The 16,609-nt window shown below is 37.8% G+C and overlaps 1 protein-coding gene across 1 annotated transcript in view; it reads right to left on the bottom strand.

Moving 5' to 3' along the window:
* FGD6 (FYVE, RhoGEF and PH domain containing 6) overlaps nucleotides 1-16,609 on the bottom strand; it is a 159,594-nt gene continuing 142,985 nt past the window's right edge. The window contains exons 16-21 of the mRNA XM_011990325.1: nucleotides 15,961-16,107; nucleotides 14,968-15,070; nucleotides 12,498-12,625; nucleotides 8,980-9,108; nucleotides 7,778-7,926; nucleotides 1-4,850 (exon numbers count right to left, since the gene is read on the bottom strand). Coding sequence (XP_011845715.1) covers nucleotides 4,814-4,850; nucleotides 7,778-7,926; nucleotides 8,980-9,108; nucleotides 12,498-12,625; nucleotides 14,968-15,070; nucleotides 15,961-16,107 — 693 coding nt within the window. The 3' untranslated portion in view covers nucleotides 1-4,813. The remainder of the gene's footprint in view (nucleotides 4,851-7,777; nucleotides 7,927-8,979; nucleotides 9,109-12,497; nucleotides 12,626-14,967; nucleotides 15,071-15,960; nucleotides 16,108-16,609) is intronic.

Raw genomic sequence — 16,609 nt, 5'->3', positions numbered from 1 at the left:
AAAATATATTAAATTTATTTTGTATAAATATAATACATATTAACATTATTTACAATGCTAATTTTTTTATTTATAAAGTATCTTTATATGGACAAAAAGATACAAACTTATCATTTTAAGTACAAAGTATTTCTAGAAATACATTATAAGTCATTTAGAAAAAAACTATTTCAAGATTGGTTCTTACATGCTATGACCAACTCATATGAAAGAGCAAGTTGTTCCCCCTTCATTCCTTCGCCCACCCCAAAGGAAAAGGAATTTGATATTTAGGCTTAAAAAAAAATTCCTACTATATCTTTAAAAAAAAAAAAAACCCTACTCAAAACAATTCTGTCTTATAAGGGAAAATGTCATAGATAAGATTTTCCTTTAGAAAATGACATTAAAAGTGGCAAAAGCCCCAGAATGATATGTGTATTAGAGGCACTTCAAAAAAAAAATCAGAAGGGATCCATAGGAAGGAATTTAATTCAGCAAATACTGAGTGGCCACTGCATGCAAGGCACCCTGCCAGATGCTGTGGGGGAAATCTCAAATGCATAAGTTGTCCTTAGGGATAGAAGGTGCTAAGCACCATACAAAAGATTATAAACTAAAGGCTGTGTGGGGGTTGCAGGAAGGAGACAGGATCTAATCTGGAGGAATAGGGGAGAGAAAGACTAAGGGTCAGCTATCACAGAGAAGTCTTGGATAAGCAGTCAGAGATGCGGATGGGTGAATGAAGAAAACAAAAGGAAACTGTGTGAACAGAGAAAGTTTGGGTCAGAGTACAAAGCTGGAGTGTATGGCAACTGAGGAAGTATTCCATGCCAAGTCACTGGGAAAGCCACCGAAGCATGTAAAAGTGGGGATGAAACTCGATTAGAGCTACGTTGTTGGAAGATTGCTCTGGCAGTGTTTAAAATGGGATCACACAATGGCATTGAAATTAGAAGTTATTGCAATAATGGGAACAAGTAACAAGGACTTGAACTAGGGCCTATGTAATAACGGCAGGGCAATGAGGATGGAAAGGATACAAGAGTAATTGCAGAGTCTTGTTGAGAGTTGGAGGCAGATTCTGGAGTCTCAAATGGTATCTTTCTCTTACAGAAGAAAATAAGCAGATTTGAATGGGAAGAAAGTTGAGTTTTATTCATGTAAAGTCTGAGATCCTTGAGGACTCATACAGATAGCCAAAAAGTAGTTACAAATGGAGCTCTGCAGGATAGTGGAGAGAGATCGTCTAAAGTCCAGGTTACAATGTGGATATTTTCAGGCTGTGTTGAGTTGTAGATGACAAGAATCCTGTCCTTTATTCAATTGAACAAATATTTTCTCTTTAAAGACCCAGAAAGCCAGGCCTGGTGGTGCATGCCCCTGTAGTCCCAGCTACTCCAGAGGCTGAGGTGGGAGGATTGCTTGAGCCCAGGCATTTGAGTTCAGCATGGGCAACATAGCAAGACCTCGTCTCTTAAAAATGAAAAAGACCTAGGGCAATATGAAAGACAGTGATATTAAGTACACTATCTGCCTTCAAGGAGTGTGCAGTACAATAAGAAAAATAGAATATATATCTCTGGAAATCCCATTGACTACATTTGACTAAAATGGACCTCAAACTTTTCAAAACCTAAGCACAATGGAAGCACACTCCAAAACATACCAACATCTGCTGTAATATATAACATTTACCTTTTAACTAAATTACCAAATAGAAGACTTTCCCCATGTCTAGATATATTCTATGAACCAAATATAAAATACACAGTCGGCTGACAATTATACTTTAAAACCGTCGCCTTCTCTTTGTTGTGTCATTACAGCTTTCATGTGAATCAAGGGTTGGTCTGATCTCATTTTAAGAAATGCAACTAAAAACTCAAAAGAATCAAGCATCTTGGGCAACCAAAATACAATAGGGGGATGCTGCCTACATCAGAAAAAGGGAAAAGCTATTGGAAAGAGGTTCGGAAATGTGGATGATGCCAGAGATAGTTACTCTCATTTTCTTAGGACTCTGATGGGTCCTAAACATTTATAGCTGCCACAGATAAAGGTGGAGTACTAGTTGGGGACACTCACTAACAGTGCCAGCTTTCCCCTGGTTCAGCCTGGCGTCTCATCTACATTATGCTTAGCATCATTTTAGCTTAGCTTTATAAAGGCCCTACTCTCTCCTCCTTATGAATTAAAAGGAGATACCTGAAAAAGTGTTTGATGGAAGCACAGTCATACTTATCTGTATAATAAATACAGTATCCTTGGAATCTACATACTACTTATACTTTTCTCCCCATTTATAGACTGCACCCAACATCATTTTTCCTCTAAAATATTAGCTATCAAAATATATTTTTATAGTTTTTTTTTTTTAACAATAAATTGCATATAATTAGGTTCTTAGTTGACACTGAATGAGCCAGGTTACATAAATAACAATTGATCGGCTTTAGTAAGTTATGAAGGACTCATAACGGGGCAGGGGAATAACATCTTTTTGGGAGAAGGAAAATTGGATAGCTTCCACAGAGACTAAACATTTTTCTAAACCCTCCATGGGGCTAAGCCAATAGCAAATACAATCACATGCATTTTACATGTAATTAAAGAGACTGTAAGTTTGTGCCAGGTTTCTTCCCTCTCTCACTCTCTTTAGATTTAGAACTGGTTCATGATTCAGCCAGGTCTTGGAAGGTAGAATAGCCTGGCTGATATTTTTTAGATTCTAAGGCTTACGCCAAACCTTGTAGTCAGAAGGCTGAGAGCTCAAGAGGAGGGAAAGAAAACCCACATAACTTGTCTTGCGAAATGCCAGACTGAATGCAGCAGAGAGAAACACTTATAAGGTATAACTTTGGCCTCCAAAAAGAATACACTAAAAACTGCAACGATTTTAACATGGAAGCCTTATTTATGTGATCTTGATTATATAAAATTGAGCTACAAAGAAATTTTAGTGTAGTGTACCTGCTATGACAGAAAGGGGATGGCACATTAGGATTGTGTATGAGGTTGCAACACATTTAAAATGACTCCATGGCAAGAAATAGCCACAAAAAACTATAGCAGCCAACTCTAGATCTAGTAGGGACTCTGGTGCTGCACCAAATAGCATTCAAAAGGCCCCAGAAAGGCACTCAGTAATCCTCATGGTTGCTGTTAAGGATCACACTGAATTAGGAAATCCTTTATTTAGAAGTAGAAAGGAAAATTCTTACACCCTTTAAATAAATATTCTATGGATAACCTTGCTGTTTAATTTTTTTTTTTTTTTTTTTTTTGAGATGGAGTCTTGCTCTGTCGTCCAGGCTGGAGTGCAGTGGCACCATCTCGGCTCACTGAAACCTCCGCATCCTGGGTTCAAGCGACTCTCCTGCTTCAGCCTGCTGAATAGCTGGGACTACAGCCATGCACCACCACGACCGGCTAATTTTTGTATTTTTAATAGAGATGGGGTTTCACCATATTGGCCAGGCTGATCTCGATCTCCTGACCTCAGGTGATCCAGCAGCCTCGGCCTCCCAAAATGCTGAGGTTACAGGTGTGAGCCACCGCTCATGACCGTTAAGATAATTTATAGTTTAAACTTCGTTAATAAATTGTATATTGTCAACATCAGGGATGGCTTTTATCACTGTGTTATTTCATTTTGTTCTGCTAATCAACAATTTTATGTACAAGGTAGTGCATATGTTAAACAGTAAGTGCACCAGAAGAATTATGAATCTAAATCTTTCCTAAGGAGGTGTGCTGATAGCTGCTTAAAGGGAGAAAGGATTTTTTTTTTTTTTTTTTTAATTAGGAGGGAGGATATCAAAGTGGCAGAAAAGGACTTTTTTGAAAATGAATACTATACAATTTCATTATTACTGGCTTATAATTGTGCTTTTTCTGATATAGTAATTCCAGTTCCATTTGTAATGCAAAATATTTTTGGAAATGTAACATTACTTTTAGAGACAAATATCATCATTGACTTGGGCTCAGAACTCTTATAATAGCAGGGAATATTGTGTAACAATGCTTGCTATATTTTGCTGTTTTAAAAAATGATACATTTATGTTTGTTTTGAAGTGGTAGATTTTTTAAAAGATTAGACTTAAAAGCCCCAAGAGTTGGTTATTTGTGGTATTCTGCAAACAAAAACATCTTCACTCCACATAGTTTTAAACAATTCCGATTCTATCCCTTTGCTATAATTCTTTGATGATGTAATATTAACTCTTGCCAAAGAGGCACCTAACAATAGAAATACTTTCGATAATTTACTGAAATTTCAGTTCAGTTACTGAGGTAGAAGCTGGCCGTGTTTTTCCACTAAAAGACACAAAAATTCATCCAAGTGTATTGATTCAAAGACATGCATTTTTTCATCAGCAGTTTTATAATAATCACAATTCCCAAACCAAGCACTTTGTGGAAATTTGCTCCTTGCTATGTGTTTTTTCCTTACAAAGACTTTTCACCAGTAAGAATGTTACAAAGTAAGGTAAGAAAACAGTGTGGACTATGTCACAAATAGTTAATATAGTATACAGTATTAAGATAGTTTTTCTGGTTTCTAAAGAAATGGTACTTTAGAATTCAGTGTGTCTCAGAAATAATTCTCACCATTAAGTAAACATCAAAATTTTAATAAATAACATAAATGAAAAAACAAACACCTTTTAAAAATTGCTTACACCTAACAAAACAATTTCTTTGATGAAGGGTCTGGTTGGCTTTATCTTGGCAGTGTTCATTTTTATACAATTTTCGAATTGCATTTACTCCATTCTGATGAAATTCCACCTCTTTGGAATCACAGAAGAGATGAAACCAATACTGCTACAATATTGTGCCTTCCTGAAATGCTTCTATCCACCTATTGAGAAGAGAAATCTGTTAGATTTGTAAAACCTAATCATCTGACATGTGAACACCATATAGATGACAGCTGAGCCTGTGGACCTCATTACCGTAACAACGTAGGTAAGATCTTTTTTCTTTTTTTTGAGACAGTTTGGCTCTCGTTGCTCAGGCTGGAGTGCAATAGCACTATCTATATCTAGGCTCACTGCAACCTCCGCTTCCTGGGTTCAAGCGATTCTTCTGCCTCAGCCTCCTGAGTAGCTGGAATTAGAGGCATGTGCCACCACGCCCAGCTAATTTTGTATTTTTAGTAGAGATGGGGTTTTTCCATGTTGGTCAGGCTGGTCTTGAACTCCCGACCTCAGGTGACTCGCCCACCTCGGCCTCCCAGAGTGCTGGGATTACAGGTATAAGCCACCGTGCCTCGCCAGTAACATCTTTTCTTGTAGCAAAGTGGCCTTCTGCATACGTAGAACTACCATTTATTTGGTAATTTGGTCCAAAATTTAGCCTGGAAAGTGTGCTTCTCATTTCTGATAGGCATGAGGAAGGGACCATTTCATGTGTAAAAGTTCTATGAAGTCTTGATGCTACCAATTAATTTATTTTGGAAGTTGATATGTCAGTGAAGGCTTTATTACAGCTTCTTTTTTATCTGAAATTCGGACTCAGTGCTTTTAGGAACACTAGCTCCCTGTCTCCTCCTACCTTAACTCTAGCAACCAGAGTTTCCTTGTATATCCCCCAGTCCAGATTTGTTTCAATATTTACAATTAAAAGGAATCTGGCATCTAGTGTTGATCAAAAGTTTGCATGCTAAATAAGAGCTTCTAGGCCAGGCACCGTGGCTCATGCCTGTAATACCAGTACTTTAGGAGGCTGAGGTGGGCAGATCACCTGAGGTCAGGAGTTCGAGACCAGCCTGGCCAACATGGTGAAACCCTGTCTCTACTAAAATACAAAAATTAGCTGGGCGTGGTGGTGCGCACTTATTATCCCAGCTACTTGGGAGGCTGAGGCAGGAGAATTGCTTGAACCCGGGAGGCAAAAGTTGCAGTGAGCTGAGATTGCACCACTGAACTTCAGCCTGGGGAACAGAGCAAGATTCTGTCTCAAAAATAAAATAAAAATAAAGATAAAAAAATTAAAAAAAAAAAAAAGCTTCTCAAAGTTTCACAGATGTCTTTCCAAAATTCTTTAGTCTCAAAGTCTAACCTGACAATATACATAGCTGCAATTATTCAGAAGATACTTGGGAGTAGTCTTTTTCCTCACTGCTAATGTAATTACTTCTGAACTTTTTTTTCTTTCTTATGGAAATCTCATTTCGTACGTTATTATTTTATGTAGGCTGGGCATGGTGGCTAACACCTGTAATCCCAGCACTTTGAGAGGCTGAGATGGGTGGACTGCTTGAGCCCAAGAGTTTGAGACCAGGTTGGGCAACACTGCGAGACTCTGTCTCTATTTAAAAAAAAAAAAAGTACAGAAGAGTCCAGAGAACTATGAACACTTGAAGTCACTCAGTTTAATTAGTAAAAGCAACCTATAACAGATTCAGTTCAAATTTTAAGGAATTTTCAAAAATTTAATATTGAACATAAACAGCATATGTTATACTGCCATAGCAAGACTTTAAAAAACTCCCCAAATTTTCCACTAAAATTAATACATTTTAATAGTCTGTCATGTGTTTCAGAAAGCAATCCATATGATATTAATAAAGAGAAACTTATAATTTAGCCTGGGTCGATCTAAATTACAAGTAATCTGATTTCCTTTACCCAACTACACGTAATTTTGTCTTGGTGGCATTTCTATCTTGTCAACTCAATGACATAAGCAAAAGATGACATATATTGAAAAGCGGTAATTTTTTTCAGTTTGATGAATACAGATGAAAATTATAAGAAAGCTAATATCTGACAGAATCTTATGGCAATTACTATTTTGTCTAAATAATTTTTATAGAAAAGATAGTTAAGTGACATAATTTTAAAATATTCTCCAGTAGCCAAAAGAAAATGTTTGGAAGAATAGCTATGTACTGTTGGATATCCTAAAATAGACTGAAAAGAGTCTTATAGAGTGTGTGTAACATTGTGCCTGGCTGGTACTCAGGATGTGTGCAATCCTGGTACATTAATCTTAACTGCCTTAAGAAACTAAAAGCCTTGCTTACTCAAAGCATTCTTTTTTATTTTCATGCACTTTTAAGCTTGTGGAAAACACCTCTTCCTGAAAACAAAAATGTATTATTTTGTGAAGCCAAAGTAAAGAGTCAAATGAAAGAGAGATAAACTGAACTATTTTGTTCGAAAGAGACCTAATTTCACAGAGATAGATATGCATCTCTATGTTAAGCAAACTAATAACATCTAAGTAAAGATTCTTGCTGGAATTCTGAAGAGACTCTTTCAGCTTTGCCATCTAAACTGATAGCCATTTCCTTTTACTCAGTCACTAGGAACAGCCTGGGAGTCTCTTAATGTGTTTGACCTTTTCCCCAAAGAAGTTAGCGAGCAGCTGTTTAAACTCCTGCTGTTCCATGGCACAATTGAATCGCTGGATTGCCAAAGTCCTGGAATGTTTCAAGGGAAGATTCTTACCCTCATAGAAGGAGAGGTCAAATGCCTTGGCTTTCCTTCCTTTCAGCAGAGCAGCATCACGCTGCTTCCTCTGAAGTCATGTGTAGACAAAATACTTTATATAGGACTACCTATTTTCTTTTCCCCTCTGCCTCCTGAAAATATTCCAGATACCCTTGCCTTGTCTTTAAAACAATTCTGAAGAGTTTGAATAATATGTTAAATCTTTCTAATTAGAATTTCTGATTTAAATTTTGAGTTGTCTCCATGCCTTAAAGTAGGTCATTTTACAAGCAACCATTAAAAAACTGAAATCTCATAAATAAAAGAAAAATATGGCCAGATTACTTACTTCTGGGCTGAATGAGCATCCTCTGCTTTGAATAAATAAAATAACATGTTTTTGTGCCGTAACTGAAATACTTTAGACTCTGAATTCTCATCTTTAACTTGAATAACAGTGAATCCTAATAAAGGCTGACTCTCCAAAGCGGCCACGTCCTAATTTAAAAACACACAAATGGAGAAACGTTTTTAGATTGAGACAAAATTCAGATTTGAAAACTCTTGATCTACATAGCTCTAATTTAATTTCAGTTATTCACATATAAGGTAATAATTCTAACAACTTATTCATTTTTCATTTACTCAACAATATGCATTGAGCCACTCCCTCCCTAAGTACCCTACATGCCAGGCACTGTGGCACAGAATTTTTGGCATGTTCACATCTACTGAATTTCACAATATCCTCACTAAACCAAGGAAGGCACGTGATTATATTACTTTCATTTTATGGATGCAGAAAGTAAGCTATTTACCTGGATCCCACTAAGGAAAAGTGTGGACCCTAGAGCAGTGTTTTCATAGGATGGTGGAACACAGGGTGATCAGATAGGACAAAAGGACAGAACTAGAGTAAACTGCTAGAAATTGTTTATCATCCAGAAAAGTCTATCTTATCTATGCTGCTGTCAGATCAATGCAATCTGAGGATGACAGTAAAGGGAATATCACCCAAGAGAGCTTGGCAGAAAGAAACACAGCTCTGCCTTTTTTTTTTTTTTGAGACAGGGTCTCTGTTGCCCAGGCTGGAGTGCAATGGCGCGATCTTGGCTCACTGCAATCTCTGCCTCCTGGGTTCAAGCAGTTCTCCTGCATCACCCTCCCAAGTAGCTGGGATTACAGGCACTCCACAAATATTTTGTATTTTTAGTAGAGACAGGGTTTTGCCATGTTGGCCAGGCTAGTCTCGAACTCCTGACCTCAGGTGATCCATCCCCCTCGGCTTCCCAAAGTGCTGGGATTACAGGTGTGAGCCAATGCACCTGGCTGCAGCTCTGTATAGAAAATTCCTAACACATTTGAGAAAGAGCTCTCCAGGTACAAAGCAAGAACACTGTTCACATTAAAAATTAACAGCAACAACACTTCCCCCATCCAAAAGCGAAGCAAAAAATTATATGTAAAACAAACGAATTTTAAAATACTGTAATTACTTCCAGTTGGCATTAGAAAACCCCAAATTACTCATCTTTAGATTTCAGATCTTACCTCACTTGCAGCATATGTATATAGTACTTTATTTTTTATGACAAACCAAAAGTGTTTCCAGGGTTTTTTATTGCCCTTTGATCTGTACAAGTAGCCACTCATAGAAGAATCCTCTGTGTTTGCTGATACCTAGATAAGAAATCCCATGCAAAGTTTAATGGTTTTCAGACAAATTATAACAGCAAATTATTTGTAACCAATAGGTGCTGAAAACAGTAACTGTAATGACAGAATGTTTCAGAATGAAATATATTTTCAAAGTGCTACTATACAAATTGAACTCTGCTATTAACATGAGCATAAAAAAGAAAAAAAAAACCATGTTAGAGGCAGTTATAGAATTTTACTTGGTTTAACTGTGCCTGCACGCGTTTGCGTATGTTTCTTTGTGGGTTCATCTGTGTTTTCTGGGTTGGCAGGTGAGGAAAAATAGTTCCAGAAGACTAAAATGCTTTTCTAAAAGCTGGATTTGGGGACTGTATGTTTTTTATTGCTGTTATTTTGAGGCATCAGGGAAAATTATTTGAATTTTTAATTCTGTTCCTAAAAAACGTTTTGGACTTCTAAAAAACCATACAAACAGAATAATAAACAGAAAATTCTGTTAAGGAAGCTCATTTTAAGAATCAGTCTTTGCTTCCCAAATTATAGTCAGAAAGAAAACAGGCTAATTTTTACTTCATAAAAAGTTGAAAATGTTTTCATCTCTACGCAAAAAGACAGCAAGCATTTATTTATTTATTTATTTATTTATTTATTTATTTATTGACAGAGTCTTACTCTGTCACCCAGGCTGGAGTACAGTGGCACAATCTTGGCTTACTGCAACCTCCACCTCCTGGGTCCAAGTGCTTCTCATGCCCCAGCCTCCGGAGTAGCTGGGATTACAGTCGTGTACCACCATGTCCAGCTAATTTTTGTGTTTTTAGTAGAGAGAGGGTTTGTTTCACCACGTTGGCCAGGTTGGTGTTGATTTGCCTGCCTTGGCCTCCTAAAGTGCTGGGATTACAGATGTGAGCCATTGTGCCTGGCCTATTGATTCTAATAATGGTCATTCAAAGTTGTGTTTTTAAAAATGTAGGAGTAGAGATATAAAAAAAAAAGATTGGGATCTACCTTAGTAATGGTATGGCAGGCACACGCTTAAGGTGGCTTTCCATGACCCTTGCCGTAGAGAGTCACATTGTTGTACATTCTTCTCCTTTTGAGTGTGGACAGGACCTATGACTTGCTTCTAACTAAGAATTTGGTGAGGGTAATAGGATGTCACTCCCATGATCATGCTACATTATATATGGCCCTGTCTTGTTAGGAAACACTCTAGAAATTTTTTTCCTTGCGGGCTTTTAACAACTAAGTAGCAATGTTGAGAGGCCCACATGGCAAGGAGCTGATGACCTCCAGTCAAAAGCTACTAAGAAGCCAGGGCCCTCAGTCTTGCAAGTGCAAGGAAATGAGTTCTGTCAACAACCTGAATGAGTTTAGAAACAGACCCTTCCCCAGATGAGCCTCCAGATAAGAATTCAGTACTTGCCAAAACTTTGATTATAGCCCTGCAGAGGCCCAGCTAAGCCATGCCTGGACTCCTGAGATAATAAATGTATGTTGTTTTAAGCTGCTAGGTTTGTAGTAATTTATTACGCAGAAATGGAAAACTAATACAGGCGGGCCCTGTGAATTTTAAAAGTATATCTTTAATCACATATTAATTGATGAATTATATTAATTTCTTATAAATTTCATGAAAATAATTATATATTGTTTAGTGGAAAATTCAAGATCTAACATTAAGTTAGAAATATTTGTTAAGCAACAGTAAGTTTCTATACATACATCTTTATAAAGACTACCAAGTAATTTAAAAAACTAGAATTGTTTCCTATCTCAGTGAAAAAAAAGAGGAAAAACCCAACTAAAATGTTTAACATTCAAATGAGATTTTGCTTAAAATATAGTTACATTGGAATCCTACCATGTTCTTATCTAAGTTGTTATTAATGTTGCTCAAAATATATTACATTTCTCCTTTATACCAATTTAGGATCAGTTTATTAGCCACACAAGAAGATCAACCATAATACTGAACAGCCATGACTAGACCTATATTTTAAAAAATAAAACTGGTGTTCACCAACTTAATCACCTGATACATAAAACATTTCTTCCAATGATTTGATTATTTACAAAGTAAATCAGGGTTGGGGGTCAGGGACTATAAAACTACATATTGGGTACACTGTATAAGGCTCAGGTGATGGGTGCACTAAAATCTTAGACTTCACCATTATACACTCATCCGTGTAACCAAAACCCATAGGTACCCCAAAAGCAATTGAAATCAAGAAAAAAAAAAATCCAACTCAAAAGATGTAGTCTGCCATTACTGAGACTTCTGAGGCTCTAAATGTAATTCTAAAAAGAGGAGTTTCTAAAAATATTTTAAACATTACTAGAATAAGAACACAACTTCCCTGTTCCTCAAAAAGTTAAACATAGAATAACCATATGAGCAAGCAATTCTACTTCTGGGTATATACCCAAGATAAATGAAAACATATGTCCACACAGAAATTTGCACATGAACATTTCTATCAGCATAATTCATAATAGCCAAAGGGTGGAAACAACCCAATATTCCACAAGAGCTGGATGGATAAACTGTAGTATACACAAACAATGAAATAGTATTCAGACATAACAAGAAACAGAGTATGGATACGTGCTATAATTTCCATGAACCTCTAAAACATTGTGTTTCAACTGGGAATATACTCGTAACTTTACATAAGAAACATGATCTTGATCAAATTTTTAGAGTTCTTTCCTGCCACTACGTATGCTAGAACACCTCCTCAGTAAAAAAGCAAGAGAAACAAATTAAAAACTACTCTGCTGGCCACAAAACCAGCCAGGTGGACTTCCTTAGTAAACTGATCATAATGGAGTAGCCAAAATGGCAATGCTGTTTGTTCTTTGACACTTAAATTTGAGGAACCGGGATAGGGTATCAACGATGTCTGTGGATTACACCATTAGCAGGTCTAAGCATACAGGCTATTATCACTATTTAAAATTTTCTTTTAAAGGAAGTTTAAAGGAAAGACAACCTACTATCAGTGATATCAGCTGTGCATAACCAACCAACGCCTACAAATAAACCGTGCAGATCAGTAAAGGCTAACAAAATGCCCAAAATATTCTGTTGGATTTCTTCCCTCTGGCAAGGGTCCTGCTCAAAGTCATTTTTAAAAATTCATGTGTGTCCAACTTATCTTTACCTTCTATCACTGCTATTGAATGTTCTCTAAACCTTTCAACAGCCATTTTCTAAATGACTTAGGTCAGACGGGAGACCAAGCAAGACTGTGAGGCATCCGCCACATCCATCATCAGTATTAAAATTCATGACTTAATAGTTGTGGGAAATGACATCTTCCTTTATGAAAGAAAAACAGTATATTATATGCATATGAATAATTCAGCCTCTATCACATTGCAAGTTTAATGGAAACACTTACTTCTTTGAGAGCAGCTGGGATTTTTTTCTGTTTCCTCCCTGATGGAATGCTATGTAAGACTGATGATAAGGCACTTGAAGGAGATTTGTGATTTCCAGGAGATCCAATCCTAGGGGAGTGCTGGTGATCTAGAACAAACCAGGCACACTTTGTAGGCAATGCTCAGCATTTTGCAATTCAATTTCATTCAAATCCATAATACTGTTGCATAAAATATCCATGGAAGGACACTAAGAAACAACATTGATAGCTCCTGGAAAAGGACAATGGATGGCTGGGAGCTGAGTGGAAGGCAGACTTTCTACTCTCTATGGTTTTATACTTTTTGAACTTTAAACCATGTGAAAGGATTACTCTTGCGTGCCTTTAGAATTATGAAACGTGACTATACTACCAACTTAAAAAAAAATCCAAAAAACCTTCCCTACTGACATAAACCCCAAAGAACCCCGGTATTGTTAAGTGTTTAGATACTAGACCAACTCCAATGAACAAAGTAGTTAAAACGGGGCTATTGGATATGGATGAAGAAGTAATGAATTCTGATTGTAGAGGTTCAGGGAAACCTGAGAAGATAATAAGGTAAAAGTTGGCTGGCCAGGCATGGTGGCTCACGCCTGTAATCCCAGCACTTTGGGAGGCCAAGGTGGGCGGATCAAGAGGTCAGGAGATCGAGACCATCTGGCTAACACGGTGAAACCCCGTCTCTACTAAAAATACAAAAAATTTAGCTGGGCGTGGTGGTGAGCACCTGTAGTCCCAGCTACTCAGGAGGCTGAGGTAGGAGAATGGAGGGAACCCAGGAGGCGGAGCTTGCAGTGAGCCGAGATCGTGCCACTGCACTCCAGCCTGGGCGACAGAGCGAGACTCCATCTCAAAACAAACAAACAAACAAACAAATAAAATAAAATAAAAGTTGGCCATGAAGGAATAAGTAGGAATTTGCCAGGTTAAAATAAACAGGAGGAACACTGCACACCAAGAGGTCAGTGTGAGCAAAGGCAGAGAGGTATGAAATTAAATCATCTATTTGGAGAATAATGAGACCAGATTAAAAAAGGGGGCTGGTTTGAAGGAAACTGGACTGTTGTTTATATGTTTTAGACTGGGGAGTGACATGAGCAGATTAAATTTGGAAAAACTGATTATATCTGGCAGTACTAAGGAGAAAGGACTAACAGCAGGAAAACCTGTTAGGAAATTGTTATAGTTGTCTAGATGAGAGATAACAAAGGCCTTATTAGGGCTGGGATGGAGAAATCAAGACAAAGATTTTTGACGATAAAATTGACAAGAGTTAGTAACCAAATGTATATAGGTGATGAGGAAGGAGAATTCAAAGACGAATTTTGAATGTCTGCAGTTTATACCATATACCCAGACTAACGGGAGGAACATAAAGGAAGAGATGGATGGGTCTTCTTGGAAAATGTATACAGACAATAAATTATTAATCTAGAAATATGTGCACTCTGAAATATCATGTCATCCACTTAGAAATTCCTCCTTGCTAATAAAAAGCTATCCTTCAGGGAAATGAAGAACAGACTTTTAAAAATTTAGATCCTGGCCAGGCGTGGTGGCTTATGCCTGTAATCCCAGCACTTGGGGAGGCTGAGGCAGGTGGATCATTTGACGTCACAAGTTCGAGACCAGCTTGGTCAACGTGGTAAGACCCCCATCTCTACTAAAATACAAAAAGTAGCCAGGCATGGTCACGTGTGCCTGTAATCCCAGCTACTCAGGAGGCTGAGGTAGGAGAATCGCTTGAACCTGAGAGGTGGAGGTTGCAGATTGCGTCACTATACTCCAGCCTGGGCAACAGTGGAAGACCCCATCTCAAAATAAATAAGTAAATAAATAAATAAAATTTAGATCCTACAGGTTTCAGGAATTTAACTAAAAATCTTTTCCCAAAACATAGACCTGAGCAGTCCTGCTAAGCTGCATTCATTTTACTGGAGGACACCTACAAATAAGGAGCAGGGAAATAGGAAGTATCATTTCGTGTTTGGTCAAAAAGCTGCACATTCAGATGTACATTAAAATCTCACTGAATCAGTTCAACTGACTAGAATTAAGCTAACGAAGTGCCACCTAATACGCTTCCACAGAGAATTACTTTACATATAGGTAAAATGATTTGTAATGAGCACGCTATCATGTGAAACTATAGAGACTTCAAAATTACTTGAAAGTTAAAGTTCCCTTTTACTGTTTCAAGTGTTTTACCCTGTAATTACATTTCTACAGTTTTCTTAGCAAAACTTTTTATACAGACTAAAACCAAATTTCAGCCCAACCTCTCCCAGAATTACAACAAAATATGATTAAGAAAGCTTACTATAAATTTGGAGATAAATATCAACAATCATATTGCTAATGTACCGAAAGTGTTTCTGTCAGAAGGTTGTTTGAAAACATCTGAGGAATAAAGGACTTTTCGGTTAAATCTTTACTTATATATTACCTAATTTCTGCAGTTCTTGGAAACAATGTTCACATACTCTTGCTGGTTGATTTTTCAGGTAATCTAAGCCATACTTATTGGATGAACAAGCTTGGCATACAATCTGAAAACACATTGGAATTACTCCATTAATTTCATTAGAATAACTTGTGTTTCCAAACCATAAAGTATGTTACAATTTACAGTGCCATCCACTTTTCAAAACAGTTTCAGAGTCACTGAGTCTCACTTTGTCTCAATAACAACTCTAAGGAGTTCAAGCATATAGTGAACTAATGCATGGTACCACCCTTGAAAGATGAAGGGGCAACAGATGATTACTTACAGAGAGCTGACTACATAAAATAATAAAGTCAAGGAATTAATACATGCAAAATGCTTAGAACAGTACCTGGCATGCAAAAAAGCCTGTGAGGTATACTGATCACCATCATTGTCACCATCATAATCATCACTGCTGCAGCAACGACCACGTCTCTGCTCCTCTACCAAGTTTTTGGGCTCCATACTAAATGCTCTTTAAATAGAACCTCATTTAATCTTTAGAGTAACTCTCTGATGTCACTGTTTCTACACCCATTTTACTAATGAGATCATGAAGGCTTAGAAACATCACTAGGGATAACTTCAACGCTGAACATTCCCCCTACTGAATACTATAGATACTTAGTACTAGAGAGATGCAGTTTAAATAATAGCTGTAAATGTGAGGGCTGATTTAATTGTGGATTTGTTAGATTTCGTTTTTGAATCAAAGTTATTTATTACTGATGTTCTAATGTAACTCTGAAGTAGGAGGGTGGAAGTTCACTAAGAAGATTCCCCCTGCCCCTAAATATTTAGAGAAAACACCATTCATGTTTTCTACCATTAACATAATTGTTATTGTTATTCTTGAACTATAATGGTTTACGAGGGGAAATATGCTTCCTCACTATGTACAGCCTGGAGACAGTGAAGACCACAATGGAGATGGGTGTTATCCTCGCCAACCTTTCCACAGGCCCGGCAGTGGTGTCGTCTCCAGGTGAGAGTAAATTCACTTGTGCAGATCATACACATTGTGGCTCTGGTATCTGGAATCCAGATGGGAGCCTTCGACCCAAGAGGACTAACTTCCTCTTTATTTTCTGAGTCTGCCTGCGGAAGAAGAACAGCTTCTGATCATCTCCATGCACACTGCCTGCCTTTTTATTCGGCAGTGTCATCTCACGCTACCACTAAGATGGGGATGAGGGCCAGGCGCGGTGGCTCACACCTGTAATCCCAGCATTTTGGGAGGCCGAGTCCGGCGCATCACATGAGGTACGGAGTTCCTGACCAGCCTGGCCAACATGGTGAAACCCTGTCTCTACTAAAAATACAAAAATTAGCTGGGTATGGGGGCCAGTGCCTGTGATCCCAGCTACTCAGGAGGCTGAGGCAGGAGAATTACTTGAACCTGGGAGGCGGAGGTTGCAATGAGCCGAGATTGTGCCACTGCACTCCAACCTGGGCGACAGAGTGGGACTCTGTCTCAAGAAAAAAAAGATGGGGATAAAATATGGGCTATTGGCTGAGAGAGGTGGCTCACGCCTGTAATCCCAGCACTTTGAGAGGCCAAGGCGGTCAGATCACAAGGTCAAGAGATCAAGACCATCCT

This window comes from Mandrillus leucophaeus, unplaced genomic scaffold, assembly GCF_000951045.1.
Source record: "Mandrillus leucophaeus isolate KB7577 unplaced genomic scaffold, Mleu.le_1.0 Scaffold377, whole genome shotgun sequence".
In the NCBI taxonomy this organism is placed as follows: Eukaryota; Metazoa; Chordata; class Mammalia; order Primates; family Cercopithecidae; genus Mandrillus; species Mandrillus leucophaeus.
The sequence above is the reverse complement of the archived record's forward strand: the minus strand, read 5'-3'. Positions and strand labels throughout refer to the sequence as shown.